Source organism: Electrona antarctica, assembly GCF_951216825.1.
Source record: "Electrona antarctica genome assembly, chromosome: 5".
Taxonomy (NCBI): domain Eukaryota; kingdom Metazoa; phylum Chordata; class Actinopteri; order Myctophiformes; family Myctophidae; genus Electrona; species Electrona antarctica.
Window position 1 is genome coordinate 38,549,695 of NC_136810.1, and position 10,446 is coordinate 38,560,140.

The 10,446-nt window shown below is 43.0% G+C and overlaps 1 protein-coding gene across 1 annotated transcript in view; it reads left to right on the plus strand.

The window, feature by feature from the left end:
* Positions 1-10,189, plus strand: part of LOC306923967 (voltage-dependent calcium channel subunit alpha-2/delta-1) — a gene marked incomplete at both ends in the record, with an annotated part of 153,476 nt that extends 143,287 nt beyond the window's left edge. Inside the window, 4 exons of the mRNA XM_079502312.1 lie at positions 534-663; positions 1,845-1,957; positions 5,235-5,317; positions 10,079-10,189. Of these exons, the coding sequence (XP_079358438.1) occupies positions 534-663; positions 1,845-1,957; positions 5,235-5,317; positions 10,079-10,189 (437 nt within the window). The remainder of the gene's footprint in view (positions 1-533; positions 664-1,844; positions 1,958-5,234; positions 5,318-10,078) is intronic.
* Positions 10,190-10,446: the final 257 nt, after the last annotated feature.

The window sequence follows — 10,446 nt, forward strand, 5'->3', positions numbered from 1 at the left end:
CAGCACAGAACAATACAGTACAGTATTACAAAATACAGTACAGTACAGTACAGTACAGTACAGTACAGTACAGTACAGTACAGTACAGCACTATGAATAACAGTACAGTACAGTACAGTACAGTACAGTACAGTACAGTACAGTACAGTACAGTACAGTACAGTACAGTACAGTACAGTACAGTACAGTACTACGAAGTACAGTACAGTACTAGCAAGAGTTAAATACCTAATAAGGGTCCAATTGGTTAGTGATTCTCCATCATTTAGCTATAGGGACCACCTGGAACCCCCTCAAGGACCACTGGTTGAAAACCACTGCAGTACAGGACTTATATTCAATGAGCTAAACATGCAGAAACACCTGCACAGTGATTCAGTACTAATGTTCTATACGTGTAGTGGAGGCCGCTGATGAAGACATGTCAGATGCCGCGAGGGAGGGATTTCTATTTATTTATCTCTATTTGTTTATTCATTCATTTATGTATTGTGTGCCATGTGTTCTCCATCTGTCTGTGTTGTGTGCTGCAGTAGTGTCAGCTGATGAAGACATCTCAGATGCCATGTTTAAGGAGAGCTGCATCACGGAGCAGACACAGTACTTCTTTGATAATGACGAGAGATCCTACTCAGGTGTACTGGACTGTATAAACTGCTCAAGGTGTGTGTATGTGTGTGTGTGTGTGCGTGCGTGCGTGCGTGCGTGCGTGCGTGCGTGCGTGCGTGCGTGCGTGCGTGCGTGTGCCATGTGTTTCCTATAATAACACTTGAATAGCTTAAAGATGAGGGACCCAAATGGACCTGTAAGGAATTGTGCTGCGTACATTGTGCCTTGGTGTGTGTGTGTGTGTGTGTGTGTGTGTGTGTGTGTGTGTGTGTGTGTGTGTGTGTGTGTGTGTTTGTGCGTGCATGCGCGTGCCTGTGTGAGTGTGATCATGTGTTCAGTCTGTACAGTACACGTGTTGTACAGAGCGACGTGCAACAGATCTCTCACCTCTCGCTCGCCCACTTCCTGGACCGTCAGCTCACCCCCCTGCAACTCCACAACGGTTTCCTCTCTCTCTCTCTCTCTCTCTCTCTCTCTCTCTCTCTATAATATTTTTCCAGTCTACTCTCTGCCAGCTGTTGGTCTGACGGGCTTCTGATCACATGCAGATTACCTTGATCTGTCAGCGGATGGAAACGCAGAGGAAAACGCTTTCATGTCGCCCCCCCCAAACAAACACACACACACACACACACACACACACTCGCACACACGCACGCACGCATATACAAAAATGCGCGCGTTTCAAATTAAAGCACTTCACAAGAGGAAATGCTTTCCTGTGTCAACTGTGGTAGTCCCGGGGGTTAAATGCAGCGTGTTATGAGCCCCACGTGGCCCATGCGTCTCTCCCCGATGTTAACGACCAGAGACACCCCAACTTTAACGGTCACCATAAACAAGGCCAATCCCTTGAGGAGGTGTGTGTGTGTGTGTGTGTGTGTGTGTGTGTGTGTGTGTGTGTGTGTGTGTGTGTGTGTGTGTGTGTGTGTGTGTGTGTGTGTGTGTGTGTGTGTGTGTGTGTGTGTGTGCGCGCACAATATATATATAGTATGCACATTGTATAGTGTATGTAATTCTGTCTACATCTAAACTAGACTAGTGTTATTTATTAAATGTCTGTGTGTGTGTTTGGGCGTGTGTGTGTGTGTGTGTGTGTGTGAGTGCGCACATCTAAGCACTGGGGGTCTCCATGCAGCTCTCTGTAGAAGCTGGAATGTGATCTAACAAACGCGTGTGTGTGCACGTGTGTGTGTATGTGTGTGTGCGCGTGCGTGTGTGCGCGTTTCTTTCAGGATGTATCGTGCTGAGAAGTTGCCGAACACTAACTTGGTGTTCCTGATCACCGATGCCAAGGCGATGTGCTTGTCATGCGATCCCAGACCTCTCAGACAGGCCGAGCAGCCCTGTATCCTTTCCCCTCGTTCCGTAAAACACACACACACACACACACACACACACACACACACACACACACACACACACACACACACACACGCACGCAGGCGGAGCAGCCCTGTATCCTTTCCCCTCGCTCCGTGAAAATCAAACGGACAGATCCACTTCCTCCTATAGCCCTGTGGCCCTCCCTCTGTCCACCACCCGGCATCCTGTGGGCTTTAAAACTCTTTTTAAGTGACACACCTGCAGTGTCCAGACAGTACAAGGCTAATCCTCAGTGCAGGGTTAAAGCAGTGGATTTCAACCCTGTTCATATCAAGGCCCATTATTTATCGGGCATGTGAGCCACGGACCACCGCTTGTTGAGATTTAGCCTCGCAGACCCAATCCAATTATTGTTGGATAAGATTTTGTCGGCAATTCCATGCTGCATTGCTGTTGGTACCATTAGGAGAGATAACAGGCAAACCTTGATCAAAAATGCTCTATTTAAGGAAGCATGAGTTCTAGGTTGGCGGAGGGTGTGTAGAGCCCAGGATCACATTAGATAATTGACACAGGGGTGAAAAATGGGTTACAAAATCGTGGGATAAAAAGTTATTTAAGAAAAATTCTCTATTCTTTTAAATTAAGTAATGCAGATGTTTAACGATGATTTAACACTTAAATGAGTGTAAAATGTTACACTCATTTTACACTCTCAATTTGGTCTATTTTAACTCTAACCAACTCTCCGTCATTTTGGGGACCACCTGGAATCCCCTCAAGGACCACTGGTTGAATACCACTGGGTTAAAGGTATAAGTGTAAGTGATATGGTGGTGATATGGTGATGGTTAAAACAAGGGGTTTTTTTCCCCTTTTTTTGAGGTCCCCCTGTCTCTTCAGCAATAGAAACTACACTTCCAAGTTGGTTGCCTATTTCAGCTTATCAGGAAACTCATGTTAAAGGGGAATTTCTCCCTAAACTTTTTTTTACAAAAGTAAGTTGATAATTATGTATATTGACCAAAACAAATATTTAAAAAAAAATAAAGATATAGGGGAGCTGGGGCTGCTGCTGGGGGGGGGGGGGAGGGGGGGGGGGGTCTAACATCAGCTCACGTAGACCAGGAAGAGTGCAGTGTCAACAATGCATGGAGTGTTGCTGTCACATCATCTAGAACAGATGTGAACAAAAAACAAAAACCAACTGCGCGATTGAATAGGCGTTCTAGCGTTGTTTTTTTTGGTCAATATACATAATTATCAACTTACTTTTGTAAAAAAAGGTTTAGGGAGAAATTCCCCTTTCATCTTTTTTTCTTTTAGCTTTCAATTTCCAATTTTGTCTCCTCATTTCACTTTCTAATCTACACCTTTAATCACACTGTCTTGGAAGAGTGTAGGCCTACAAATATAACCAAATGGACCCTTCTGAGTTGTATAGGTCCACTCCTTGAATGTTCACAGGTGCACAGTAAAGCAAATGCGTTACGAAAGAGGCTCTCATGTTGCAAGTCAGATTAGATTTCTTTGTTTGAATTCATCGGGGTCCCGTGCCGAGAGTGTTTGGGTGCGCGCGTGCATGTCATCGGGGCCCCGTGTAGAGTGTGTTTGTGTGTGCGCGCGTGTCACCGGGGCCCCTGCATGGTGAGTGTGCATGTGCGCATGCATGCAGGCAGGTTGTGTATTTCGGCGGTCTGTTAGACAGATGTGTCTGTGACATAGAGCTTCCTGCTGGTGTAACAGTAAAAGTGTCATCATAAGAGGTCGCGGCGGGGTCGCGGCACTGCAGTTCGGTATTCGCTCGACGTTCTGCTAAGGAGGTCACGCAGAGATACAAGCGTGCGTGGACATACACACACAGATTTCTAGCTTTTCTAGGAAATTCCATTGATTACCATTCATGACCCGCAATCTGAACACTCATTCCCTAAATGACTACTGAAGCCCTTTAGCGTAACCTTAACCTGACCCTAATCGTTGGCAGTGGTGGAAAAAGTACTAAAATGTTTTACTTACAGTAAATAAAAGTATCAATACTGCAATATAGAAATACTCCCTTACAAGTAAAAGTCCCAAATTCAAAATGTACTTGGATAAAAGTACCAAAAGTAGAAAGTACGCTTTATGCATAATGGCTTATTTCAAGTTTTCAACTGTATAAAGTCATAATGTAACAGTTAACTATAGGGTTGAAGTGGGAAATGTATGTTTTGTAATAATAATCAAAATCTACAAAGTAACTACAGTAACTAATGTTTTCAAATAAATGCAGTGGAGTAAAAGTACAATATAAGTATTGTAAATTGGAAACACAAAATAAAGTAAATGTACTTTCCACCACTGATCGTTGGATACATTTAAGTTTGGGTTTAGATTTAGTCATGCCTCTAAATTACACCCTTCCAAGTTAAGGCTTTTTCTCCCGAGTACAAACATAAATATAAAAGAGCACAGACACAATCTCACACGTATAAGCGTTCTTCTCAGAAAACCTGAGAACCTGAGAACCGCATTGAAATGACACGGCATGGTAATGAGTACACATTTAAATGTCTGTCTGAGAATACAGTGTTTACATTAGCAGGCTATATTTATAAAGTCTGCGACGGGAGGGGAAAATAAAATGAAATTAATCATTTGTTTCTGTTTTATCGCTGTCAGTAATGTTACGCTCACTGGTTTCACAATACTGCAGGGCCTTGTAGTCATATAATATCATGTAAATTTATTGCTGAGGCTGCCATACGGATGTCTTTCCCTATCTCTCGTGGATATCAGCAAAACATTTGAAATTATTTAAATTGCCAACCATTTAAGTTGTCCAAAATATAGCAGATCTTGATCCAATCGTCTTACATCTGCAGTATACAGTAGGTGCATCATGCTTATGTACCTATACAGCAATTACACTATGCACATGCACACACACACATGCAGATATACACTATGCACATGCACACACACACATGCAGAGATACTAGATGTGGACACACTCATCCACATGATAAATGCCTCCACTTTTCCTTACAGAAGAAAAATAATTGTAATTTTAATGCTCATTTTCTTTATTGCCCGAGGGCTATAGTCTGACTGCCATGTTTGATTACCATTTCAGAGATGGCTCAGGGAGTCAAACCGCACAGTCTCTGCATGGAGCCAAGGCTCTCTTCTGGTTGCAAAGAAAGTGAGCGATTCACGAGCCCTGATTGATTTGACTATTGTGGTGAGAATGTGTCCAGTGTTTGATGTGCCTCGTTGATGGCAGGGCGTGTTTTCCTGAGTGTGTGCATGTCCAGCCGAGGGCCCAGACCTGTGCGAACTGGCTCAGAACCCTCGCTACAGGAAAGGACCGGACGTGTGTTTCGACAACGACGAAAATGTAAGACACAGACAGACAGTGGGGGAGAAAGTTAACTCAAAGTTTTTACTTTTATACGTAAAAGTATCAATACCGCAATGTAGGAGTAAAACTCCGGAAATCAAAATGTACTTGAGTAAAAGTACAAAGGTATTGGCATCTAAATGTACTTGGTACTACTGTTTCAATGTTTAAACATCTTTTGAAAATAGCAGATGTACAAGCTAACAATGTGTCGCATTGTGAGCTTGTAGATTGGCTATTTTCAAAAATATCTTAAATGTATATAGGGCTGACGTGGTTAGTGTATGTTTTTTTATTATAATAGTAATAATAATCAAATAATCAAAAGTATTAAATAAAAGTTACAAATAATTGTAGTGGAGTAAAAGTAACATTTTTGCCTCTGAGATTTAGTGGAGTAGAAGTCAAAGTACTGAAAATGTGAAATACTCCTGTCAAGTAAAAGTATCAAAATTGTACTTAAGTACAGTACTTAATGCACTTAGTCACTTTACACCACTGAACGTACTGTAAGACACAGAGGGTGTCTTTTTGTGTGTGTGTGTGTGTGTGTGTGTGTGTGTGTGTGTGTGTGTGTGTGTGTGTGTGTGTGTGTGTGTGCGTGCGTGCGTGCGTGCGTGCGTGCGTGCGTGCGTGCGTGCGTGCGTGCGTGCGTGCGTGCGTGCGTGCGTGCGTGTGTGCGGGTTCATTCTGGAAATATTGCTGGAAAGTTCTCCCAGAGAATTAAGCCCCCTTAATGTTGACCTCATCAGCCTCTGGTCTTCATCAGACAGCCCTGGGCTTTTCTGCATGCTATTCTGTTCTGTTGCCATTCAACTTTCATTTATTCCTTAGTTTAACACTTCATTGCTGCCGCAGGCAGAAACCTTGTATCTCCATATTTTAACTTTTTATAGTTTTTTTTCCCACTGTAAAGTATTGCCCTACTTTGTCATACTACAGTGTCACAAAAGTTGCAAAAGATTGCCGATCTGTATACCGGATTTTTTAATTTGATTTCAGAAAATAAACTGCTTGCGACATATGAGGTTTCCACCCAAGCAACAACTTTCTTGTCTTCTTATTTATGTGCTGTACATTTGGCATGCAACTCTCCCTGTTTTATGTTTCTCTTCACGTCATTATCTTTCTGCTCATTATTTTCCTTTTTTTTGCTTTTGCTTTGTGTCTACGTTTCCCATTCGCTGCCACTCACGTCCATCACGGTAGGATGAGCCCTTGTGCCCAATCAGCAGCAGAGGCTCAGGTTTGAGCCCCACCCCTCTCCTGCTATTGCTGGTGCTGATGCTGAACTCGGGGTTAGTGCTCAAACACGACTGAGCCAGCCCTAGTCCATCGGTCAGTGTTGTGGACGCTGCAACGGCACAGTGGATGACACAAACGCACTCCCCGAAAACAATTGGTTCTAAGTAAATTCTTAGCATTAAGCAGACTTAATGGATGTGCCTACGCCCACGTCATAGACAGTCGGCCATTGTCCTGTGATCAGTGGTATTTGCTAAGACAGATACAGTCATTGTGTACAGCTACAGTAGGCTGGACTAACTGAGTCACATTTGTTTTTATATCCAGGTGATGAATGTGTTCTCTGGGGGGAACGTGGAATGTGTTCTCTGCTTTTTATGTTCTTCTTTTTATGAACTTTATTTCAATCTGTTAGTAGCCTATAGTCTTAATCTGGACAATTTGAATACCAACAATGTTATGGCATAGTGTTACAATCATGACTCCGCTATAGCCCTGAAAAATATACATATACACATATTTATATATATATATTCGACTCACACCCTACTGTACACCATATTTTGGACACACCCTTGGGCATGGTTCATGGATAGGTCATGCTACTGTACCTGTAACTCAACTTCATATTTTCGAAATGATCTGAAATATGTGGATAAAAAAATATACAGTATAGGTTTATGTAAATTATTTGAAATGTAAGGGGAAGGGTGTGGCCTGTGACCATCTTTGAACATCAGATGTGTAAATATTATATCTGTATGAAGGAATTTTCATAATTAGACTCCCACAGCCAGACATACCAGTGATACCACGCACGCACGCACGCACGCACGCACGCACGCACGCACAGACTTGTAGCAATAATGTTTAGTTGAAGGAAGGGCTGGGAAACGGGCAGAGCAAGACTCTTTAGTTTTACTATTGTAATATAAATAGCTGATATCCTATCCTAAACAACACAATTGTCACGTATTGAGCCAAGCAAGCCAGAAGACGACTTTCTTTTTGATGGACACAAAAAGAAAATAGGAGGTGTCACCATTGTCCATTGTATTGTCACCATACAATGGACAAACCAAGGATAGCACACATACCTCACACGTGGAATGGCGAATGGTTCAGCACCACTGCCAATGGACAGTGACAGGCCACGCGTACTGTATCCGAGCACTATATGCCTTGTTTACATGTGGATAAAATACCCAAGAGTGCCAAGGAGCATACATATATAGTCACTATGGCTGTCTCAGTATTTGGTGAGAAACTTGGCAAATACAAAGTACAATATTATACAAAGCCTATTCAAACATTTAGTCGAGATGACAGTACAGTTAGGGGATAGTGACAAATGCAGCGCCGCATAACTTCTTAAAATAAGGAACACAAACCATCCATCCATCTTCAAACAAGGGGATGGATCGCGGGGGCAACAGTTCCAGCAGAGACCTCTAGTCTTCCCTCTCCATAGCAACAGTAGCAACTTCCTCCTGGGGGATTCCCAGGCCAGTGTGAAGATGTAATCCTCCCATCTGGCCCTTGGTCTACCCCGGGGTCTCCTTCCAGTGGGACGGCCCTTGGTCTACCCCGGGGTCTCCTTCCATCTGGCCCTTGGTCTACCCCGGGGTCTCCTTCCAGTGGGATGGCCCTTGGTCTACCCCGGGGTCTCCTTCCAGTGGGACGTGCAAAGAGGACCTCCCTAGAGAAACGCTCGGGAGGCATCCTTACTAGATGCCCGAACCACCTAAACTGGCTCCTTTGCAAGCGAAGAAGCAGCAGGTCTACTCCGAGTCTCAGTCTCACGTGATTGAACGTCTCACCCTGAGAAAACTAATTTCGTCCGCTTGTATCCGCAACCTTATTCTTATTCTTATTTTAGTTGCAAACTAACCAAAGATAACAAAATCAATTAATTATAATCAATTTTGGCCTATTTTATAGTGTAAAACATTTAACATTTATTGATGGTCAGTAACTCCATCATCATTGAAATAAAAAAATAAGAAATTATAACATTAAAAACAGCCCTTACTAAAGCCCTCTGCCCCCTTTGCCCCCACAAGCTAATACTGCTGAGAAGGGACAGCTACTGTAAGAAGAATGGAGAGTGAAAGTGTAGGACACCCTTTTCCTCGCGTCTCTTCATGGGAAGAGAGAATACTTCCGAATCCATACATATCCTCACTCGGGTAAACATAGGAAGCAGCACAGGGCTTTCCTGTCTTTTGACGGTGCACCCTGCAGATCCCCCCTTCTTGGAATTTGGGCGCGCACGGATTTCCTGAACGGTCTCATCAAACAGAATGAAGCTATGCATGTCCTCTGCCAACTGCGCTCCTTCACACATGCATGCTATACAAAGGAATGAGGCCCAGATTTGCTAATAATATTTCCGCTACAATTAGGCAGAAGGCTATTTTTGTGCCCCAGTTGTTTGAACTTAGCATGCAATGCACTTATCTTATCTTATTCACTACGTACTTTTAGCTGCAGGTAAGCTACTCAGGGGACCTCTAATGCCAACAAACAGAACTCGTAGTCATTGATTACAAGCTCAAATGTATATGACTAACTCAATCTGGCTGAAAGAAAATTAATATTGCTGCCTATTGAGTACCTCAAAGTTACGCGTCCTGGTTCATAAAGTTTCCCATTATATTTTACTTCACTTATGAATTGTGTTCCAAAAAAAACGAAATCCAGAGAACGGTGTGCCTCCAGTATGGATATCGTACTTAACATGGCAGTCATCTATCAAGGGCCATTGGTAGTCATAGAACATTACCCAAATCTAAATTCCGACAATGTTTCGGCTTAATCAGAGCCCCATTGTTGGCAGTGTGTTTTGGGTTTGCAAGATTATTGCCGGACGGACACACACACACACACACACACACACACACACACACACACACACACACACACACACACACACACAGCTTTCAATGGCCTGTATCTCCAAATTGGCGCAATGAATGTCGTTTCTGGTGAAAAGGTTTTTCAACGGCCGACAGCAGGCGCAACCGACCGAGAGAACAACAACCGGTCAAGACACCACACACAGCATTGTGTCATTGTAATATCTGGTTACGGATATTTGGCTCTTCAAAATAAGGTTTGCGCGCGATAAAACCTTGGCAATGCGCGATAAATAGATTGATTAATCCCGGCGGTCAAACGGTTAAGTGGTTGTCTTTGCTAATATAGGTTCGTAGGCATAGTTATAATATCTCTGCTGTCGGCAGAAACCAGCTAACTCCAAAATGTTCATTTTCAGGAAATGAAAGACACAGATGTAAAGGGTGTTCAAAATGAAAGACAGATGTAAAGGGTGTTCAAAATGAAAGACACAGATGTAAAGGGTGTTCAATATTGATTTAAGAAAAATTTAGTTACCGGTAGCTGGTTTCTACCAGACAGTGACAAATAGCCTACTATACTAATATATCAACCATTTGACATGATCTTTCCATCGTTGCTACCTTACTAACTATACACTTTTTCACCCGACAGGAAGATGATTCTGACTGCGGTGGTGGGACGTTTTTGAGCCCCTCCCTTCTGCCAATGCTTGGACTCCAACTGCTGCTACTGTGGCTCATCACATCCTTACGCCACTCATGACCCCCCCCCCCCCCCACACACACACACACACACACACACACACACACACACACACACACACACACCAAGGTTATTATAGTTAAATAGTTAACGAAAAACCTAACTGCAGGTAAGTAACAAAACTTAATGTGAAAACCAACTAAAACTAAAACCAATTATAAAGAAAATGTCCATAGTTTTCAGCTTTGTCAATTTAATTTTATGCATAAGCCTGGTATAGGAAATCTAGCTTCCGATTTTTGTTGTGGTGTCAGTGT